The sequence below is a fragment of the Mercenaria mercenaria genome, chromosome 13, assembly GCF_021730395.1.
Source record: "Mercenaria mercenaria strain notata chromosome 13, MADL_Memer_1, whole genome shotgun sequence".
In the NCBI taxonomy this organism is placed as follows: Eukaryota; Metazoa; Mollusca; class Bivalvia; order Venerida; family Veneridae; genus Mercenaria; species Mercenaria mercenaria.
This window is the reverse complement of record NC_069373.1, coordinates 34,103,310-34,127,480: the sequence shown is the minus strand read 5'-3', so window position 1 is coordinate 34,127,480 and position 24,171 is coordinate 34,103,310. Positions and strand designations below refer to the sequence as shown.

The following is a 24,171-nucleotide window of genomic DNA, read 5'->3' as shown; positions in this document are numbered from 1 at the left end:
ACATGCAGTACAGAGGTTCAATACCTCTACTTTGCATTTTACAAAATTATGCCCCTTTTTCAACTTGTATTCATTCAATTGACAAGGCTGTTGAATAGTCGAGCGTTGCTGTCCTCCGACAGCTCTTGTTTTTTTTATATTGACTTGCAAATATTTGCAGGCTGGACAGGTGATGATTGCAGTATCCCAGATTGTGGAGATAGGTCATGTTATGCAGATGAGGGAAGAGGCTACTGCGATGGATCGTCTGGAATACCTGAATGTGTGTGCAACATACAAGATGTATGTACTTTCAGTTTATAATGTGGTGTTGGTTTTATTGTCTGGTAGGAAAGCTAAAATTTATTATATATGACATTTTCTTTTCTTTTATACTATTGGTAATAAGCTAAAAATGCTAATGGAACAATTAAATTCTAACAACTTTTGTGGCAGCATTCTTTGAAAAAACAGTATTGTTACTAGTATCTTTTAGGTGGATTAAAATGTTGAAGAGAATGCTCTGTTTACAATGTAGGCTACAAGATGTGAAAATAAATTTTAAAACATGTAAATTTTACTAAATATACCTGAAAAATCATGCACTATTTGAAACAAAATACTTTGTAGTTAAGTTGCTAATTTAACACGACCTTGTTCTTCTCCAGTGGCCAGCTAGTAAACCCTGATCCAACAGTATGCCTTTAATAACTACCAATCACTTGACTAATTGTGTCTTTCACTACTTGTACACCCTGACCCATTAGTTTGCCTGAACCACTGGTATACCTTTGCCAACTAGAGTACCATGGCCCACTGATGCACCTTGGCCCTGTAATGAGCTCTCAGCCTTCTTGTATACCTTGCTTCACTAGTATTAGCTGGCTTACTAGTATGACCTAGCCCATTATAGTATGCCTTGGCCCACTTGTGTACCTTGTCCCACTAGTATGTCTTTGACTTGCTAGTATGCTCTGGTCCACTTTATTTGCCTTGACCCAGAAGTATGCTCTGGCCCAAAAGAATGTCTTGACCCTCTTTATATGCCTTGGTCCACTATTATGGCCTGGACCACCAGAATGCCTTGGCCCAATAGTATACCCTTGCCTTGCAGTATGCCTTATTAGATGGAAAGTGAAGTGTTTTACAGATACAAAAAAGGTCTTGAGAAAGAAAAGATTTACTGTATGCATTAGTGTTCTGTATTTATATTATTTTATTACTCAAAATAAAAACCAATTATCTCATACAACACTCTTTATTCATCAAGAATATGCATTGATACTTACAACGATAGTTAAACATACGCATGATACATTTTGTAATAATTTAACTAAATTCAGTAAAAGTATATTGACAATATTGGGAGTTGATTGGCCGCTCATGACTCAACAAGGGTCTCACCGTGTAGAGTCGTTAAAAGCACAGCAAAATCCGTCGACCGAGAGGAGAACAGACGCACCAACCCAAGGCTTGCAAAAACAACGCAACTGCGCAATCCATCGAACTTCGAATTGTGAATCCAACCCAGCCCGGGTGTCACCGGGATGCGGTCAAATGCACAACCCTAGCCAATGTAAAGCGAGGCAATATAACACAACGGACCACAAGGCAAAGCAATGCAAGACACTTTGTACTTTGTAACAGGTATCACTCAAACAACGCAAAGTAACGCAAGACACTTTGTACTTTGTAACAGGTGTCACTCAAAGGCAAAGCAACACAAGACACTTTGCACTTTATAACAGGTATCACTCAAATGCAAACACACAACAATTTCAATTGAACGTCGAGCTACCATTCCACCCATTTCGGGTTTCACCGAGAATGAGCGAAACCGCAACACGAGTCAATGAAAGGCAAGGCAAGGCAAGGCAAAGTGACACCACTGAGAGCAACGCAACATACGCAACACACGCAACACTAGGAATCGCCAAGTACTAGGGCAAAACCTTTTACTATCCAGTTAACACAAACTGGTAAACATATGATACCCCAAAGTACGCAACTTGAATGCAAACATACAGACACCGTATCCGCTCACCTCACGGCCGACAGAATTTTACCGCCACAATAAATTTATAATTTATCCGCCAAAATTCTACGGCCTTTCAAACTCTTCTTTAACAATCGCATCTTTTATGTAATCACCAAAAACTGTAGTCCTACTTTCTTATACTGTATTCCACCTGACCGAAGCAAAATGTGGCATAGCATCAATATCGAGCCTAATTATAATGAATTTGCCACCTGAATAAACTAACTTGCGGTAGGCCATATATTACTATATCTAATCTTACAACTTCCAAAGCTATGATTTTGTTATAACTTGCATCAACAATTAGACAGTACAAGCTCCCCTTTTAAAGATTTGGCTGAAACGGCAGAAAAAAGAAAAAACTGACATTTTACTCCAGATTAACGAGTAGAAGTCCTGAATTTACGATCATTTCTCTATTAATTGAGATAATTAATGCACATACAGAAGACATTTTGTCTGCGCCTACAGAAAAATTTATGTGACCCGATTTCTACTCCTTAATTCTGAAATAACGGGGGATAGATACATATTTCATTGTTTTGAAATTTTATATACGCATATTTGTTCTCAACTACGGACAAGTCTGAAACTTGAACAATTTGTATGTTAATCGTTTGCTCACATAAACAAACCAAAGTATGATACAATAAACAAAGACTAACATATTTTCAACTCGTATTCCTCGTATATCGTGCACGTGAAGCAGTCGCATTTGACCTTTATTAAAAACTTTGTGGATAGAGCCCGCTTGTCTCGGGTAGCACAATTATTTCGACAGCCGTCTAACAGTTTATTTATGACGAAACCCGTATGTAAATGAAAAACCCGTGCAGTTTGTGAAATTAATTTAAAGCCCTGCTCCCGTCCTACATTTTAACCTTGAATCGTAACTGAAAAAGCAAGAAAATCCCGACTATGAACAGTGACACCTGTCAAAATAGAGTCTATTTTATATATAATTCTATATGAAATACCATTAGTTTTGCGTGCAACAGTGTGGTACGTGCCTATTATAATCATGGTTGCATACACACAACAGAATTAATTGAATAGCAGCGGGGTAGGATTTTAAGCCTGTAATGTAAGTTAAATTTGTCTTTCACAAAACAACATACACTATAAGAAAATAATGTGATGGGTTGATATTGGTCATTGTTAAGGTAAACGGTAAGTGATTTTTTTTTTTTTAATGATTCAATAGCTGTATTGTATGTAACCGAGGTATAAGTGCTACTTTTATTTAAGATTGTAACAATGTTCGAACTCTATGGATCTACATCAGGAGCTGCTTATCTGAATCTGAATAACTTAAACCAAAAATGTCATATTGACGACCTGGCACATGTTCAGCGTATATAGGAAAGCAATAAAATCTAACAACTACATGATAGTTTCTACAAGATACTTATAACTGCCCTATTGAGGCAAAAGAGCTTTTAGATTTATTACTTATTATTCAGCAGTTGTTTAATAAGTCTGATCCCCAAACCACAACCGCCGCTAAGATTTGAAACAATTCCGTCAATGTTATGTTTGCTGTAAATCCAAGTCTGTATCATAAATCAAGTCATCCGTGATGGTGAAAATAAATACCAAAATCGGAATATTCACCCGGGTACTATCAAAAGACAAAATTATAAATCTTAGTTTGTAACAGAAAAAACTGAAATCCAACTGATTTATTTTTGTAAAAATCATAACATTGTTAAATATCCTAATTCTTGTATGATGATATAGTTTTGTCAGACCAAAAACGGCGAGTAAAGATTGACCGGTAAAAATTGTCATCGTGACGAACCGGTACAATCTTAGAAATGTGACAATTTATTAGTGTTCAACTTTGATTTATGCAGATTCTAAAATCTAGCAAACTATTCAAATGTTATGTACCTGGTTAAGTTACAAATGAAAGCGACTTTAATTGATATGTCAACGTCCTCGTGTATCTACAAATAAGTTTTAATTTGTGTTCGTCTGTGAATTTAATGTTTTGACATACTTCTATGGTACACTCTCTCTCTCTTTTTTCTCTTTTTCTTTCTTTTTCTTCTTATTTTTTTTTTCTCTTCTTTTTTTCTTTTCCCCTCTTTCTTCCCTTTTCTTTTTCTTTTTTTTTTTAAGTTTTCAAAAAAATATTTCTCTGCATGCAAAATAACCTAATTTTTGTTTATATTTTGTTTTAGCTTGAACTCATGTTTTTCTTATAAATATCAAAATATGAAAATCGTAGCTAGGATACAAAAACTAAATCTAATTTTTACAAACATGATGTTTACAAAAACGAACTGTTGTTAGACACCTGCTCCAGTTCTACCTTATAACCTTAAATTGACACTGAAAAAGCATGGAAATCATGACTATGAACAGAGACGCCTGTCAAAATAGCGACTATTAAATCAAATTATACTTTTGTGTATACAAAACACCTTTGATTTTGCAAGCTAAGTGTAGTACATGTTGCCTTATGTATATGTATATGTATGTATATACACAGTAAAATTTGAATAACCGTGGAACCGAGTTTACTGATATTGTATGCCAAAATAGAGTCAAAAGGATAGCCTGTAGCCGCGTGCGTAGATATATATTTGCGTCGCCACACCCTATTCGTGAATATTATGAAAAAACGTAAGGATCTATGTTTGAACAACAAACAATCTACTAAATCGGTGATATTATTTTTCGACATACCGGCAGAAGATTAGTAACACCGTCAACAACATTCTCTTCTAAGGCATCTGCACCTAGCATCCCTCTTGCCATTGTCCTGAGGAGCATACTGCAGAATATTTCTGTTGCAAGGATTCCTCCGAAATATCAGTTCCCGCCTTTGACCACGAGGCATTGCGATGATAAATCAAAACATGTAAATAGTTTTGACGTTACCGACGGTGTAGCTAGCAAAATGTGAGAGAACTGCACGAGATTATTGGTATTTATATTATATCGACTGGGTACCAGTGTCAATAGGAACCAGTTCAGATCAGCCAAGTGTAACAATAGCGATGACACGTTTATCTACGAAAACAGACGACAATTTAATAAACTAGCAGACGGTAATTAACGAGCAACAATTTGAGAAAAAATAAATTAAATTATTTTAATTCTAAAATAATTTCCATTAACCATACAGGGATGGTTTGGTCTTGATTGTGATAAGCAGTGTATGAACGGCACAGTGGTAATGAACATCCTTGGTGGAGAATGTGAATGCTTTGATTGTTACAATGGTGACAGATGCCAGATCGAATGCTCAGAAAATGGATTCTGCAACTCCCACAGAAATGAATGTGTCTGTTACAGTGAACCAAGTTAGTCTATTTTTAGTTTAAAATTTTTTAGTGTATGTGTGTATTTGTGCTCTTTTGACAAATTGCATTTACAGTTTTGATGTTTGATTATTATATTTTGTTACTGACTTTTTCGGTATCTATTTTTGTTGAAACCGCTTGTGGTGAGCTGGACTTAGTTGCCACTTTTGGCAGTTCGGTGTATATGCGTGCATCCCCCCATGCATCTGTTCAATTTTTTCCGGACCATAACTTTGACATGCATGTGCCAATTTTGTTTATATTTCGCATGAATGTTAATCTTAATGAGAAGGAGTGTCATGCGCAAATCATCTCATGTTCCTATCTCAAAGGTCAAAGTCACAGTTGGAGGTCAAAGGTCAGATTGAAGAACGAGTTTGTTGGGAGCATTTCTTCTAAATGCATGGTGGGATTTTGATGTAACTTGGCATGAATGTTCACCATTATGAGATGGAGTGTCATGAGCAAGAACCAGGTCACTAGGTGTAAAGTCAAGGTCACTCTTTGAGGTTAAAATTCAGATAAAGAATGATTTTGTCAAGAGAATTTCTTTTCATGCATAGAGGGATTTCGATGTAACATGGCACAATTGTTCACTATCATGAGACGGAGTGTCATGCTTAAGAACCTAGAATTACTTCCCTTTGTTGTTACTATAAATAGCTTATATTGTAACTTTTTATTACTGGTTGTAGGGAAAAATCAAGACTACTTTTCTGTAGTACAACATACAAACATGTTACATCACATCCAGTTCTGAGGTTTATTATGACCTATTCCTACAGTGGTAAGGATTTTTGTGTGGACTGTGCAGCTCCCAGTCCTTTTGAGAGCTGGTGGGATCGGCATGATGCCCGTGGGCATCTAGTCTTTGCTATAAAATCCTTACGTGATTCTACAGGATGCTGCAAAATTGAAAGTATGGAAATAGTAATATAATGCTTAAATTTCAATATGAATTATGTGATGACACTAATCATCTGTCCAACTATCTTTTTGTAAGCAGGTCTGTTTCTGCTAAGTTGTTTCAAAAATGCTTAGAACTAGACCCTTTAACTTGATATCCAGATTGCTTATGCATCAGTGGATTAACGCATGATTTTGAGGTTAATGGATTAAAGGTGAAGGTCACAGTGACATAGTATAAAAATTGTTTCTACTAAACTTTAAGTACAATCCTTCACCTTGGAAGGCACATTGTCCATGGGCAAATTTTGACCTCTAACGCTTTTTGAGGTCATTGGGCAAAAGGTCAGGGTCAGTGCTAGTATAAATAGGTCTTTCAGTTCAAGTACAGGTAGGTCTGTCAGTACTAGTATAAAAATATTTGTCAGTACAACTATGTCTGCCAGTACTACTATAAGTATATTTGTCAGTACAAGTATGTTTTTCAGCACAAATATAAGTATGTTTGTCAGCACTAGTATATCTGTCAGTGCTGGTGTAAATATGTTTCTCAGCATATGTATGTCTGTCAGTACTAGAATGTCTGTCAGTACTAATATAAAATACTTGTCAGTACTAGTATAAGTAAGTCTGACAGTTCAAGTATGTCTGTCAGTACTACTTTTAGTATGTTTGTCAGTGCTAGTATTTGTCATTACTAGTATATTTGTCAGTGCTAGTATAAGCGTGTCTGTCAGTACTAGTATATTTGTCAGTAGAGGTGTGTCTGTCAGTACTAATATATTTGTCAGTAGAGGTGTGTCTGTCAGTACTAATATATTTGTCAGTAGAGGTGTGTCTGTCAGTACTAATATATTTGTCAGTAGAGGTGTGTCTGTCAGTACTAATATATTTGTCAGTAGAGGTGTGTCTGTCAGTACTAATATATTTGTCAGTAGAGGTGTGTCTGTCAGTACTAATATATTTGTCAGAAGAGGTGTGTCTGTCAGTACTAATATATTTGTCAGTAGAGGTGTGTCTGTCAGTACTAATATATTTGTCAGTAGAGGTGTGTCTGTCAGTACTAATATGTCCATCAGTTATGGTTTGTCTTCCAGTACTAGTATAAATATGTTTGTCAGTACTAGTATACAGTAAGTATGTTTGTTAGTACTAGTAGTTTGTCTGTCAGTACTAGTATAAGTGTGTATGTCAGTACAAGTATTTCTGTCGGTATTAGCATGTCTGTCAGTACGGGTGACAGTAGAAGTATATCTATTATAAAAGTATGTATCTGGTGGTACAAGTATACTTGTCAGTATTTATCACAAATTGCATTTAACAAGAGAGATAGTTGTTTTGATTTCAGAATGTATTAAACATGCAAAACATTTCTTATATTTTTCAGAAAATGCTTGGACTAATGTTCTGTGTGAAGATGAGGCTTGCCCTGGAGAGGACAATAATTGTAATCAGCATGGTTCCTGTGTTCAAATGGAGTGTCTTTGCTTTTCTGGTTGGCAAGGAGATGATTGTGGCACACCACAATGTCCAAACAATTGCACTGGTAAATTAGATATAATTGTCATTGATTTGTCAAGAGGAAGGCATGTTAAAAAAACAACTTTGAATGTTAGCTTATGAATGTCTGTGTATGATTTGATGGCATGACAATCTTGCTCTGTAATGAAATTTATTTTTCAGGCTCTTCTGAGTTCACAACATTTCAGTTATGTCTTACAGTATATAGGGAATGGTATAGTTGAAGGCAGATAATTTATTTTTTACTTAACAACAAAAAAATTTTAAAGTCAGACACATAAAATTGATTTTAAGGTAGTTCTGCATTTTAAAAACCAGAATGTTTTCTACAATGTAGAATTTGATATAACTCTAATTTTTGTTTAAACCTCAGAAAATACTTAGAAAATTCAGCAAGTAAAAGATATACTGTCATGTGCTTGAGTTTTTGATAGACTTAAATTTGAAAATTTTAGACCTTACACAAGTTTCCATATTGGATGCTTACTGGAAAATTGCAATTTTGTTAACATTTTTGCGAACAGAATATTTTCTACAATGTAGATTTTAATGAAACTTCTCATAGTTATGAATAAACGTATGTTCTGTGATATGTTGAAATAAAGTACAGTAAACCTTACTTATAAGGAACTCGGATATAAGGAACACTCGGTTATAAGGAACAGTTTTCAATTCCCCAATCTAATTCCTTCTTTATTCAATGTAAAAATCCTCGGTTATAGGGAACTCGGTTATAAGGAACACTCAGTTATAAGGAACACTTTTTCCAGTCCCAAAGTACGAAATTCAATGGAAAACCTCTCGGTTATAGCGAACAGACATAAAGAATGAAAATTATTGAAAATCGAAAGTAAACAGGAGAATCGCTGATGCGTAATGTCGGCACTCACGTGCTTTCATGTACATGCGTAAACATAATTATTTCATTTCATTTCTATGATCTTTAGTTTGTTAATTCACGGATACAATAAAAAGAAAATATGTAATATCATCGTTAACATTTACCAAGTAGTAGGAGGTACATATATGAGGTATTTCATGTTAACAGTAGTAAACGAAAATCAGTCACGGTTACCGTCACATTCACCAAACCTTGGATTTTAATATTGCTCATTATTGTACCCCCCGACAACTGAGTTGTAAGGGGGGGGTATACTGGTTTCAGGTTGTCTGTCTGTCTGTCTGTCTGTCTGTCTGTCCGTGTGGTCGTCTGTCCGTAGACGCAATCTTGTGCGCACCATCTCTCCTTATCCCCTTGTCAGAATTTAATGAAACTTCACACAAGTGATCAGTACCAACAGTAGTTGTGCATGGGGCAAGTTAGGTTCTTTAAGAAAAAAAATTTGCAGAGTTATGGGACTTTGTTTTTTTGTTACTATACTATATACATAGACACAATCTTGTGCGCACCATCTCTCCTCATCCCCTTGACACAATTTAATGAAACTTCACACAAGTGATCAGTACCAACAGTAGTTGTGCATGGGGCATGTTAGGTTCTTTAAGAAAAAAAATTTGCAGAGTTATGGGACTTTGTTTTTTTGTTACTATACTATAGACATAGACACAATCTTGTGCGCACCATCTCTCCTCATCCCCTTGACACAATTTAATGAAACTTCACACAAGTGATCAGTACCAACAGTAGTTGTGCATGGGGCATGTTAGGTTCTTTAAGAAAAAAAATTTGCAGAGTTATGGGACTTTGTTTTTTTGTTACTATACTATATACATAGACACAATCTTGTGCGCACCATCTCTCCTCATCCCCTTGACAGAATTTAATGAAACTTCACACAAGTGATCAGTAACAACAGTAGTTGTGCAAGGGGCATGTTAGGTTCTTTCAGAAAAAAAAATTGCAGAGTTATGGGACTTTGTTTTCTTGTTACTATACTATATACATAGACACAATCTTGTGCGCACCATCTCTCCTCATCCCCTTGACACAATTTAATGAAACTTCACACAAGTGATCAGTAACAACAGTAGTTGTGCATGGGGCATGTTTAGGTTCTTTCAGCGACAAAAATTGCAGAGTTATGGGACTTTGTTTCTTGTTAACATACTATGTACATACAGCCTGCATATGCAATCTTGTGCGTGCCTAATCTACCAAACCCTTGCACACAATTTAATGAAACTTCACACAAGTGATCAGTACCAACCCTAGTTGTGCATGGTGCATGTTACATTATTTTAGATAAATATTCTGCATAGTTATGGGTTTTTTGTTACTATATTGTATACATACAGTCCACATAATTATGCAGTCTTGTGTGTGTCAAATTCAATGTACTGTGTCAGTGCATGCGGGGGGTACATTCATCACCTTTAGTGATAGCTCTAGTTAGTCTAGTTTCGTCACGATGGAAATATCCTAAATAAATGTGTTAATTACACGTGATTAACAAAGGCAAACAGTATAGTTTACCAAATTTCTAATTGTAAAATATATTGCAGGTGCTAAAATGGACCATTGTAAAAATTTGAACATTTATTTTATATTAGTATTGATGCCTCTTCACATAACATGCAGTCGAGGAAGGTACGGGGAGTAACTACAAGATTTATTATAGTCATAATGTAGCGCTCTTTTAATAAAAGAAGATAGAAATAACCGACAAAAAATAAACAAAATTACGGTCATTCTTACAGAGGTACATATATTGGCTTAGTTAAGGTTTAACGCCGTGTTTCGACTTTTTCAGTCGTACACATGCAGGTAGTCTACCTTGCCATCTCTCCAGGAATGGACCGGTACTAGATTCGCAACTTTCTCACATAAAGATTATATACGGATATAAGGAACCTCAGCTATAAGGAACAATTTTTAGAGGTCCCAAGCTGTTCCTTATAAGCGAGGTTTACTTTATATAGGTCCCTGTGCTTGATATTAAAGTATTTGCTTTGACATCCATACATTACACGTTGATTTCAAGACATTATTAATGAGCCACACCATGAGAAAACCAACATAGTGTGTTTGCAACCAGCATGGATCAAGACCAGCCTGGGCATCAACGTAGTCTGGTCAGGATCCATGCTGTTAGCTAATGGTTTCTCTAATTGCAATAGACTGAAAGAGGACAGCATGGATCCTGACCAGAGTGCGCAGATGTGCAGGCTGGTCTGGATTAATGCTGATCGCAAAAACTATGTTGGTTCTCTCACGGTGTGGCTCACATTATTTGAAATTAAGGCGTATCAGGGTTCTAGCCAGGATTTTCTGAAGGCTTGATGCAGAAGGATATTTTTTGACGAGCGAAGGGGTGGGTGCGGGAGGGGTGTCCCCTCCTGCATGGGGGGTATGGGGGTCACCCCAGAAAATTTTGTGTTACTACAACTCATTTTGGTGCATTCTGGTGCATTTCAGAGTGAAAAACATAGTGGTATTTACAGTGATTAATAAGCATCATTTACATGTACAACAAGAAATGGAGTTATTTGCTGAATGACAATTAAAAGTTCGTCAATTTTAAGTTGCTAAAAATGTTCATTTACTATTTATTGTACATAAAACAACACAATTTTAGCACTGCACACAGATCTATTTGTATTTTAAAGTTTATGTCTTCTATTTCTGCAGAGTTTATTTGCTGAAAACTTATCCATTTTAAGTTTTTGAAAATGTCGACTGTTTGTTGTACATACATGTAAAACAACACAATCTGAGACTGTCATCCAGGGAAACGCTGGTTTCCATTTTGGATCAATGGCCATTTGGCGTGGCTGGGAGGGATTCTGATATTGTGACCGGGGCCTCCGTGGCCGAGTGGTTAAGGTCGCTGGCTTCAAATCACTTGCCCCTCATCGATATGGGTTCAAGCCTCACTCGGGGCGTTGAATTCTTCATATGAGGTTCTTCATGTGAGGAAGCCATCCAGCTGGCTTACGGAAGGTCGGTGATTCTACCAAAGTGTCCGTTCGTGTTGAAATAATGCACGGAGGGTATTTCAAACTTTTCTCTACAAGTTCTATTTTGAAAGTGACGACAGAAAACATTAATTCTTGCATTGTCTTTTCAATATTCCGCTCGAGAAAACACATTTCATACATGTGAAAAACATTAGTATTACGGCGATAATTGTTCAAAAGCATTTTACCGTGTTGCACAATTTTTTACTTAATTCCTTCCATTGTCTTTCCTTGATTGCGAAAAACATTCGGACGATAATTGTTGAATCATCTGTCATTATATCTAACGACATGTATAATCTTAAAACTTGTGAAAACAGTCACTTTCATGTACACATCACAAGATGCCGCCTGTCAAAGGATTTAAAGGCGGAGCTACGATGAAATTTACGTCACACATTCCACATATAGGAAGCTGTCATTGGTTTATTGGTTATCTTAACTGGCATCGCTTTACCTAAACTATCGGGTAGCACGTGGAAGCTTTTCGAATACACTGTCGAATTAATCGGGGGTGTTTATTGGGATGATTTTATGACATGTCGCTTCGGCAATTAAGGGATGACGGGGGAAATAAGGGATGTCGAATATACAACTCAAAGTCTGAAGGCATATCGCACGCGACAGGCGATAATAGCCTGGCGAGAACCCTGTGTATCACATTTTATATTTAGAAAGGTAGCAACATTACAATTTTTAGCAGAGTTATGCCCCTTTTTAACCTAAAATTTTTGGTTAAAGTTCTATATAACATCCAATATCTCTGTTACTATCAAAGATATTGACTTGAAACTTAAAATAGTTATTTACTATCAAAGGCTACACCATAAGAAACAATCCCTATAACTCTGATTAGAATTTTGACAAATTTACCTTTTACTGGCAAAGCTCTAATTCAGAGTCAAGCACTGAGAAAAGTTGAGCATGCAGTCTTGGGGACAGCTCTTGTGATAAATTTACTCTGGGGATGCTATTAATTTATAAAAAAAACACTTTCATTTCCATATGCAGAGAGTCTAAGCTTTATAGATGTTATCTTGATAAATGATTTCACGCCATTACCATCATTTATGACTACATTAAATGATAAGTTCTATCCCATGAAATTATAAATCTATGATGATTTGACTTGTCAACTCGAAAGAGCACATTATTAAATGACTCATATAAATTGGTGATTCATAGTTTTTGCTATTTGCCAGTCTATATTACACCACAAGACTGAAGAATTTAAATTTTTGAAAAAAAATTCTGCTGTCCTGTAATAAAACTCAAACTGACTGACAAAACTACATGTCCTTTTGACATTGCCTTGTGTAGTTAGTTCTGATTATTGGTATGTTTTAGATCAAGGTGACTGTGTATATGACGAGGATCTGGAGGCTGCGGTATGTAGATGTTATGAGGAGTGGATAGGTAAAGACTGCAGTACTCCATGCATCAATGGTACCAACAATGGAGATGGAACATGTACATGCTACAGACCTTGTGATACAGGTATACTTTATTGTAACATTATATCCTCAAGTACAAAGTACTTTATAGTAACATTATACCCCCTGATACAAAGTATCTGACAGCTGTGTAGGAGTGAAGTTTGTCTGTTGGTCTGTCAGTAATTCACATTCATATCTTTACATCTTCTGAACCAAAGGGATGAAACTCAATTATTTACTTCATCAGGGCAATGAGCAGAGGTCAAAGTCCAGGTTTTTAGTCACTCTTGGAAACCAAAGGTAAAACAGCTCAACTTGCAAACTATACGGTCACTTGCTTGAAGTTCAAGGTTGTACTAAGAGGTGGAAGGTTAAATAACTAACTTCATGTCCACTCCATATCTTTCAAATCACCAAAACTAACATCAAAAAAGGTCCCCATGAGGCAAAATTGAGTCGACTGAGAGGGATCCCATGCATTAATGAAATCGAAAGTGGAGCATTTTTAAGGAAATGTGATGAAAATAACAACATACTGTGTATTAATTTACAAATAAGATGGGATCAGCAGCTTCACATTTAAGTTATAAGATACTTGCTATATTCAAGGAAAGTCGTATTTAAGTTTTCATGATGTTCATCCAAGCCAGTGCCTCCGGCTACATTCCATCTTTGTTTGGATTTGTGTCAACTGATAACACAAATGTAATTATGAATAGGAAATGGTTTATAGTTTCCCGTAGTTCATATGTTTTTATGCACAAACCTGTGTTCAGACGAAAATTTTGATTTTCTGAGCTTCCTGACGTTGGAGTTCGTTGTTTACCACAAAGAGTGACCTGTGCACGAAAAGGGAGGGATCCATTTTTTCATTTTCCCCAGAGAGGGATCCAAGTAAGAGAAAGAGCATTGAAAGTTGAGGGTAAATGATTTGTACGAGGGGGCATAGCTTCCGAGTATAAATGGTTTACCCGAGAGTTTTAATGTTCTTTCTGTTTTGTATCATAGCCATCCATATATTGTAGTTCAGTAGGCGTTCCACACTGCCATATACAGCAGTTCAGTGAGTATTTAAAATCCTTGCTTTACAAATGTGTAAAATAAACCAATGCGAGTGCAGAAAATCAATAAAATGCACGTCGCTGTCTGCCGTTAGAGACACGCCCATACATGCTGGCAATACTGTCCTATTCAACAGTGTGGTAACTAGCGTGCGGGTATTAAATACCTGCACACTTTTAGTTACCGCACCCTGTGCTCAGTGTATACGAATTACCTGCACCAAATTTGTTAAGAAAAAACACCGAGCTATGATAAAATATGCATATACACTGATGTGTAGAGCAGCATCCAGAAGGTAGTTATTGCCTTTGTTGGTAGCTCTAATTTGTTTTGCATTCTGAAAACTACCTTTTGCATTTTTCGATCTTCTTCCAACATAAATTCCATACTTATACTAAACTGACTTGAATTGTCAGCAATTCATAGCTTTAGCGCAGGGCTGTGGTTGAGATGTACAACTTTTGAGGTTACCTTATTTGTTGATAATATTTCTGTTTATTATAGTGCATTTGTAAGCCTCATGTACTTAAATGATAGAGAAATTTTACTTTTTGTTGTATGAATTTACTGAAAGGTTCAGTAATTTAATTTAGAAGAACATGTGTATAACAAATGTTGACACTGGACTGTTCCGAATAGTTTGGGTTTAAAAGGATTGATGAATAATTTTCCTCTATTAAGTTTTCTTTTATGTCTTCAGGAATTTCTTGTAATACAATTTGTAATGGAAATGGACAATGTGACAGTGATGGACAATGTGTGTGTGACTTTGATCTTGGCTACAAAGGTGAGTACTAAAATATTAAAGGGATTTTTATGCTCCCCAAAAGGCAAGCATATAGTTGCCACTTTGACCATCAGTCTGTCTGTCTGTCACACTTTTGTGTTAATGCTCATGACAAAAAGCGGTGTCAAAAAACATAACTCTACCTTACTTAGTTTTTTAATTATCTCCCTCTATTATACAAAATGAGGCTTGTCCGGAGCATTACTTGAAAAGTATTAATGGCATTTCATTGAAACTTCACAAAATGATAGAGACCTTTGAAGGGAAGTGCATTATCAGAGAACCATAACTCATTACCTAGTTTTTGAATTATCTCCCTTTATTCAAAGACAAAATAATCCAAGACAAAAGAGTGTAATTGTACATACTAACCTACATCTATAGTCATTTGTAAACAGCTTGAACCTGCTTAAAAGAGTCATTCAGTATGAATAATTTTCTTGTATTGTTTTTGCCTTTTCGTCACTATACATTGTTTTGATCTTTTTCTCTAGGTAACATTTTATAAGTATTCTCATATGAATTGATCAGGAGGATTGAAATATGAAATGTGGTTTGGGGCCACCATGGCAAAGTGATTAAGGTTGCAGACATCAAATCACTTGCCCCTGATTCATGTGTGTTCAAGCCTTGATCTAGAAGTTCAATTTTTGCGTTTGAGGAAGCCATCCAGCTGGCTTACGGAATGTTGATGGTTCATCCAGGTGCTGGACTGTGATGCAGTGATTCACGGAGGGGCACTTGGGATCTTCCTCTACCATTAAAAGCTGGAAAGTTGCCATATGACCTTTGTTTGTGTCCATGTGTTGTTAAACCCCACGAAAGAAATATGGTGTTGCATTGTGTAACAAGCAATGTGTGAAAAAATTCCCACAAGAACATGTGGAGTCTTCCTGCTTTATGACCTCCATGTGCCTTCCTGATGCTGAAATGAGCCGTGCCATGAGAAAATCAACATAGTGGTATGCGACCAGCATGATCCAGACCAGCTGCGCATCGCGCAGTCTGGTCAGCTCCATGCTGTTCGCTTTTAAAGCCTACTGAATTGAGAAACTGTTAGCGAACAGCGGATCCTGACAACTGCGCGGATGCGCAGGCTGGTCTGGATCCTTGCTGGTCGCAAACCCACTATGTTGGTTTTCTCATGGCACGGCTCAAATGATGTCCAGGGGTGCACTTAAAGTCTTCTTTCTTTATAATATTAGCTTCTTTAATTAATTTTAACCCAACAAAAAGAATTAATCCAGCACAATAAAACATCTATTGTTTATCAGGTGACCAGTGTGACAAGGATGGCTGCCCTGGGTGGCCTGAGAATTGCATGGGTGTGGAACATGGATCATGCAATGAGGCCAATGGAAAGTGCAAATGTGAGCAAGGATGGAAAGGTAATGCATGTCATATCCCTGACTGCGATTGTCATGATATCAATGCTACATGCGAACAGAGAGAAGGTGACAGCAAACCAAGATGTTACGACTGTGACTCGCCATATATTGGAGACCAGTGCCAGTACAAGTAAGATGCTTCTTTAACTTTACACTTGCATTGAATAATAGCCAGCCAAACTAGGTAGATAAGATACTTAACAAAATAGTATACCCAAGTTAAAAAACTTGTAAGTTAAATTCTAAAACAATAATTTGAAACTTGATAATTTTTTGTTATTTTGTTATTTTGAACATACATTTTTTTAGCAAACCTTGTATTCTTTTAAAACAGAAGTTTAGGAGAACATAATCTATTACATTATCATAAAATATCCCATTTATTTAACAACATGTAGATTGCTCAGTAATTCATGAGTATTATTTTGGTAGCATTAGTTGATAATAAGTACTGGCTATAGTCTACCTATAAATGCCCATTCAGTTCCAAATTAGGATATTTTTGACCTTGACTTAGCTGAACTTTCATATTGTATCAATTTCTAGACAACATAGCATGGCATTGTGAAGGCATTTTTTTTGTAATGAAAGCTGTAGAACAAATTTCCAAAATCCATAACCTCTGTGGTACTATAGATATGTTTATCGATTAATCTTTGTATAGTAGCAAAGTATGACCAAACATTTTGTTTTCAAGGTGTTATCATGGAGTGGAAGATCCAGATAAATTTCAATGTATTTGTGACCCATGTTACAATGGAGAACAGTGTGATCTACAGTGTAATAACGTAGGCATCTGCTCATCAGAAGGTAATAATGGTTAAAAATACCTATAAAAAAATCATAATTTTTTAAAGGAATCAGAGGCAGTGATCTGATAACTTTTAATTGAAGTTCATTGCTTTGTTGTTTGCAGATATGACTATTTCTAATGCATTAGAAGTAGTCATATCTGCAAACAAAAAAGCAATGAATTTTTTGTGCAAAGTCTGTTCAGATCACTTACATATACAGAGAAAAGAAGACAATTTTTAAAGGCTTATGAGTCGGGATATGTTAGGGATCACTTTGGGTGTCAGTTTTTCACACTGTTTATTGGCATAATACCTTAGCAGAGTTTTAGAACCAGTTGGATATTCCAATGCACCGAATCTCCATGGAGTTATGGCCCATTGAATAAAACAAAACTGTCCCCTCTAATTTGAACAGCTCTCCAAACCATTATTTACCAAACTTGGTCACAATGTTTATGGGCATAGTATCTAAGCCGTGTTATATAATCAGCATTTCTCATCAAGGTATGTCAGCCAAGTTAGATAACTGTCTGTATTGTCTCATATATGATATAGGTAGGAAATATGACCATTTGTATTTAAGGTATTCAGGATTTGTCATACTTTCAGTGAAAACTTACTGGTTGGGAATAGTAGCTGACCAGATTTCAGATTTTGGCTCCTTCTGCATCCGATGTTTAATAGGATTGCATTATGACATAAATACCAGTTCCATGGGGTCACAAAAAGAAGTTATTTTCCCTGTGAGTTAAACCAGTAGTCGTAACATATTTTGATAATGTTTTCTGTTATTATACCCCCACAAAACGAAGTTTGGGGGGTATATAGGAGTGAGCTTGGCGATCGGTCGGTCAGTCCATTGGTTTTGCATGGTTTCAAGATGATAACTCATGAAAGGCTTGACCAATTTAAATAATTTTTGGTACACAGGTGTAACATCAGAAAATACAGGTCAAGTTTGAATTTGGGGTCAGTAGGTCAAAGGTCAAGATCAGTGACCCTGAACAATTAAACGGTTTCCGGATGATAACTTGAAAACGCTTGAGCCTAGGATCATAAATTTTGGTACACAGGTGTAACATCATGAAATGCAGGTCAAGTTCGACTTTGAGGTCTGTAGGTCAAAGGTCAAGGTCGCAGGGACTCGGAACAGTTAAATGGTCTCCAGATGATAACTTGAGAACGCTGGGCCTAAGATAATAAATTTTGGTACGCAGGTGTAACATCATGAAATGCAGGTCGAGTTCGACTTTGAGGTCTGTAGGTCAAAGGTCAAGGTCACAGTGACTCGGAACAGTTAAATGGTTTCCGGATGATAGCTTGAGAATGCTTGGGCCTAGGATCATAAATTTTGGTACACAGGTGTAACATCATGAAATGCAGGTCAAGTTCGACTTTGAGGTCTGTAGGTCAAAGGTCAAAGGTCAAGGTCACAGTGACTCGGAACAGTTAAATGGTTTCCGGATAATAACTTGAGAACGCTTGGACCTAGGATCATAAATTTTTGTACACAGGTGTAACATCATGAAATACAGGTCAAGTTTTACTTTGAGGTCAGTAGATCAAAGGTCAAGGTCACAGTGACTTGGAACAGTTAAATGGTTTCCGGATGATAACTTGAGAACACTTGGGCCTAGGATCATGAAAATTGATAGGGAGGTTGGTTATGACAAGGAGATGACCCCTAATGATTTTGAGGTCACAGGTCAAGGTCACAGTGACCCGGAACATTTAAACAGTTTTCGGACAATAACTTGAGAATGCTTGGGACTAGGATCAGGAAACTTAATCTGGAGGTTGGTCATGTCAAGCAGGTGATCCATATTGATTTTGAGTCTCAAAGGTCAAAGGTTATTTAAACCTTTTATGAACAGTAACTTGATACAATAACTTGAGAACGCTCGGGCGGAGGATCATGAAACTTCATAGGAAGGTTACTCATGACTAGCAGATGACCTCTATTGATTTTGTGGTCAGTAGTTCGGCTTTGACATTGGCATAGTTCTGTGACAAGGCCATATTGTGGGTGTATAATTCGTCACTCCTGTGACAACTCTAGTTTTGATAATGAAATAAATGATTAAACTGTTTTAAACTCGACTATTCAAAGAATAGGTAGAACTATTGCACTCACCTGTGCGTTGTAGTCTGTGTCAGCGTCTGCGTCTGGATTAGATTAAGTTTTTGTATGTAAGCTGGTATCTCAGTAACCTCTTGTTGTTTTGCTTTTTTTAGAAAATAATGCCCCTTTTTCGTCTTAGAAATTTTTGGTTAAGGTTTTGTATTTAAGCTGGTATTTCATTACCCACTAATTGGAATTGATTGAAACTTTACACACTTGTTCACTGTCATTATCTGACATGCACTAAGCAGGTCCATTACTCTACTTGGCATTTCTTTAAAATCATGCCCCTTTCTCGACTTGGTAGTTTTTGGTTAAGTTTTTGTATGTAAACTGGTATCTCAGTATCCACTGATGGGAATGGATTGAAACTTCATACACCTGTCCACAATCATGAGCTGATAAACAGTATGCAGGGTCCATAACCTTGTTTCCCATTTTTAAATAATTATGCCCCTTATTTGACCTTTGTATTCTTTCATTTGGCACGGATATTGAATAGTCAAGCGTTGCTGTCCTCAGACAGCTCTTGTTTTAAAATTATGCCCCTTTTTCGACTTAGCAGTTCTTTACATGTATTAAGTTTTTGTATGTAAACTGGTATCTCAGTATCCAATAATTGAAATGGATTGAAACTTCACACACTAAACCCCCAGTGCAGTTGCATTGCATATGTAATTCTCACGACCGCGCACTCCTCACACAGCTTTATATATGTTTACTTCCAGGATACACAAATCCAATTTTCTTTTAGAATCACGACAAAATGAGAAGATGACACAGCGTTATAATTCTTTTAATGTATTTTTCAGTAGCATTTAAGGTAAATAAATGTCCCGTTTATACGATTCTTATTTCTTACTAACATTAAAACAGCATCCAAAATACGTTACCGGTGGGTGGGGTATTGCATATACCGCTGATACGATCAACCCGCGTTATAAATTTAACCCCGCTAGATCCGCGGGTCTCGAACCTTGGACCCGACAACAGCGTTATAACGGGGTCCCAGTGTATTAAGTTTTTGTGTGTAAACTGGTATCTCAGTATCCAATAATTGAAATGGATTGAAACTTCACACACTCATTTACTGTCATGATATAACTTGCAATGCATAGATCCCATAACTCTACTTTGCATTTTTACAAAATGATGCCCCTTTTTCAACTTAGCAGTTTTTGGTTAAGTTTTTGTATGTAAGCTGGTATCTCAGTATCCACTAATGGGGATGGATTGAAACTTCACACACTTATACACTGTCATGAGCTGATAAGCACTATACGTGTATCATAACACTGTTTTGCATTTTTACAAAATTATGACCTTTTTTCGATCTTGTATTCATTCAGTTGACAAGGCTGTTGAATATTCGAGCATTACTGTCCTTGGACAGATCTTGTTTCACACTTCTTCATCATTAATTTCTCTAAAAATGCACATGAAAGGTAACCCAACTTTCAGTAGCAGCTACGAAATCAAAGAGAGGCTAACTATAAAAAAACCTCAAAATTCAAATAGATATAGAACAAAATTAGTGCAAAAATCGACAGCCCTGCATTTTATGTAACTATTATGGTAACCATGAAACTAAAAGTAGTACAAGTTATTATCAGACAATCAATATGAAGTTCAGTTATTTCTACCCCACTTGATACCTCAGCAGTTGTAAACTACTGCGCATGCTGTGCTATCTTCATGCCCAGTTAAGACAGAAAGTTGTTTTGTAAACACAGTGAGGTATCAATTCATAAAACCTTACATTATACAGCCTTGTGTTATAGTGGTTTGTTGTAATGAACAAAAATCCAAATGATCCAAATGAAATAGTAGCTTGACTAACACTGAAATAAGGTGGTCATTACATGTGTCCGGAAATTGGTTCTGTTCGGATACTGGTTCCCAACCATTACATCAGGAAATTAGCCATTCTCCCATTCTCAATTTTCTGCTTAAAACACTTTGAGTGATTTTTGGTTTATATTTGAAAGCAGTATATTGCAGGAGAAACAAACATGTATCAAAAAGCTACATTGTTGCTTAAAAAAGAATTTTATCATTTTTTAAGGAACATGTGATTGTGGCTTTGATGGGTTTAGAGGAGAATACTGCGAGAATGAAGAATGCCCTGGTTATGACATTTCATGCTCTGGACATGGAACTTGTAATGCTGGCACAGGAGTCTGTAAGTGTGACCCGGGTTGGATTGGTGATGGCTGTCACATTGTTAAATGTGAGAATGACTGTAACAATGCTGGTACATGTCTGGAACTGGATATACCGGTCTGTAACTGTAGTTCTGGTTTCTTTGGAAGTGATTGTGGAAGTTTCTGCTACTCTGGTGAAATCATCACTCCAAATCCAGATGACCTGTCGCAAGAATACTGTGAATGTAGTCCATGTTTCACAGGTTTTGAATGTGATACAGAATGTAATGGGCGTGGCTTATGTACTAATGGCATTTGCGACTGTGGGTCAGATGGCTGGAGGGGAGATTACTGTGAAAAAGCTGGATGTCCAGGACTTGATGGTGTAGATTGCTCTTCACATGGATCTTGTGTGACAGGATCCAACACAGAAATAGGTAAGGCTATAAACACAGCATGATTTTGTCTCCCACATCACTCTGATGGGAGACATATAAATTTACTCCTGTCTGTATGTGTTTGTGTTTCTATCTGTCACAAATTTTGTCCACACCCTTTAAGTCGAACTTTTCTCACCAATCTTCACCAAACTTAAGATACATGACTATTAAGATGATTAGGCAGTTGTGGGAGACATGCACTTTTTTCAAAAGCAGCTGGATTTTTTCCTTTTAAAGCATAATAAAATGTTATTATTAATCCCCAGCCAGGAGTGATGTGGGTTTATAGGAATGGTCTCCATCCATCTTTCCATCTGTCCGTCCATAGCATTTTCGTGTCGCTCCATATCCTAAACCCCTTGAAAGATTTTCATGAAACTGGGTCAGATGATCACCTCATCAAGACGATGTGCAGAACTGAGTCGGCCATGTTGGCTCAAGGTCAAGGTCACAACATAAGGTCAAAGGGTTTAGCCTTCCATTTCGAGTCGGCTCTATATCCTAAACATCTTAATTTAAATAATAAAGGAATTTTTATGCCCCCCTCCCTCCCTCCCCCCCCTTTGAGGAGTATATTGTTTTTGCAGATGTCGGTATATCTGTTGGTTGGTCGGTCGGTATGTAGACCAATCCATTTCAGGATGATGACTAAAGAACAGTTGGGCCTAGGATCATGTATTTTGGGCAAATTATGCCCCCCTTGTGGACTTAGTAACTTGCACGTAAAACTTTAACCAGGATTTTCTAAGTGCAAAAGGGGGCATAATTTGCCCAAAATACATGTCAGAGTTATGGGACTTCAGACGCAGTGAGGTTAAAGTTTTATGTGCAAGTTACTATCTCCAAAATTAATGCAGATATTGAATTGAAACTTCACATGTGTCTTCGGGGTTATAAAACTATTTGATAGCATCAAGTCCCATAACTCAGACATGCATTTTGGCCAAATTATGCCCCCTTTTTCTCGGCGATATATGACCATTTTGTGTTGATTTGCCGTAAAACCCAACTCACTCACTCACTTGTATGATTAAAAATGTTGAAATGTTTATAATAAAACAGCTTCAAGAACATTGCCCATGCAGTTTTAATGCATTTTGATAGCATGATAGAATTAAGCATTTTTGACTTCAAATATTTAATATTATTGACCTAAAATTATATGCTATAAAACTGAAGCAATTAGGTAAGATCACATGTTGATTGTTTATGACCAGATGTCTTGTTGACTTAATCAAATAATTAAAGCCTTTGAGTTATTTATCATCTGATTTGCAATGGTTCATAGTTAAAGATGTTCAGGCATTGATTACCTAGACATCTGAATGATTGGCTATGGTATATCACGTGATAAATAAATTCATTTTAACATGCTCATTCAGATAAAAACACTATGATCCCTCTAGTAATGAATCTGATGTCTTGAGGCTATTTTCACCATAATTGACATGATTTTCTCTCAAGGGTCCATGTATCAGCCATTGTTTATCGCAGAATTTGGAATGCTTTTGTTCTTTCTTTCTTTAAATTGCAAAAAAAATCAGCCATGATAGAATGATGAATATATATATCTACAGGAACTTGTCAGTGTAATACATACTGGGGTGGAGATGGTTGCTGGACTGCCGAATGTCTCAATAACTGCTCAGGAAGAGGGTATTGTAACGATTCTACTGATACACCATTCTGTAGTAACTGTGAACAAGGTTGGATGGGAGCAGACTGTAGTGAACCTTGTTATGGAATACAGGAACCCATGGACAGTGGTATACTTATTTTATTATTTAAAATATATAGTATGATTTAACTTGCATCATTAACTGGAAAGCATTATTGTTGTTTATAAATGTAGGCCGCGGTGGTATTTTTCACTTTACCGGTATACTCTAATTATTTCTAGGTTGCAGTTCTGAAAATACTTCTTTTTAATGTATCTTATGGTATTTGGTCACATAACTTTTATATTGGTAATACATATTTATTAAGCCAAGGGTGGTGGTGGGTTATAGGAATGGTCTCCATCCAGCCGTCCTTCCGTATGTCCGTAACATTTTGTGTCTGCTCTTTATCTCCTAAACCTCTTGAAGGATTTTCTTGAAATTTGGGTCAAATGATCACCTAATCAAGATGGGGTTCAGAACCCATGAGTCAGCCATGTTGGCTCACGGTCAAGGTCACATCTCAAGGTCAAAGGTTTTCACCTTCCATTTTGTGTCTGCTCTGTATCTCCTAAACCAATTGAAGGATAATCATAAAACTTTGGTCAAATAATCACCTCATCAAGGCAATGTGCAGAACTCATGAGTTAGCCTTGTTAGCTCA

The 24,171-nt window shown here is 36.6% G+C and overlaps 1 protein-coding gene across 1 annotated transcript in view; it reads left to right on the top strand.

Moving 5' to 3' along the window:
- The window catches only part of LOC123528909 (uncharacterized), a 213,751-nt gene that overhangs the window by 106,660 nt on the left and 82,920 nt on the right, over positions 1-24,171 (top strand). The window contains exons 32-40 of the mRNA XM_053521503.1: positions 161-282; positions 5,154-5,331; positions 7,625-7,783; positions 13,024-13,173; positions 14,875-14,961; positions 16,236-16,479; positions 17,047-17,159; positions 21,331-21,846; positions 23,427-23,615. Coding sequence (XP_053377478.1) covers positions 161-282; positions 5,154-5,331; positions 7,625-7,783; positions 13,024-13,173; positions 14,875-14,961; positions 16,236-16,479; positions 17,047-17,159; positions 21,331-21,846; positions 23,427-23,615 — 1,758 coding nt within the window. The remainder of the gene's footprint in view (positions 1-160; positions 283-5,153; positions 5,332-7,624; positions 7,784-13,023; positions 13,174-14,874; positions 14,962-16,235; positions 16,480-17,046; positions 17,160-21,330; positions 21,847-23,426; positions 23,616-24,171) is intronic.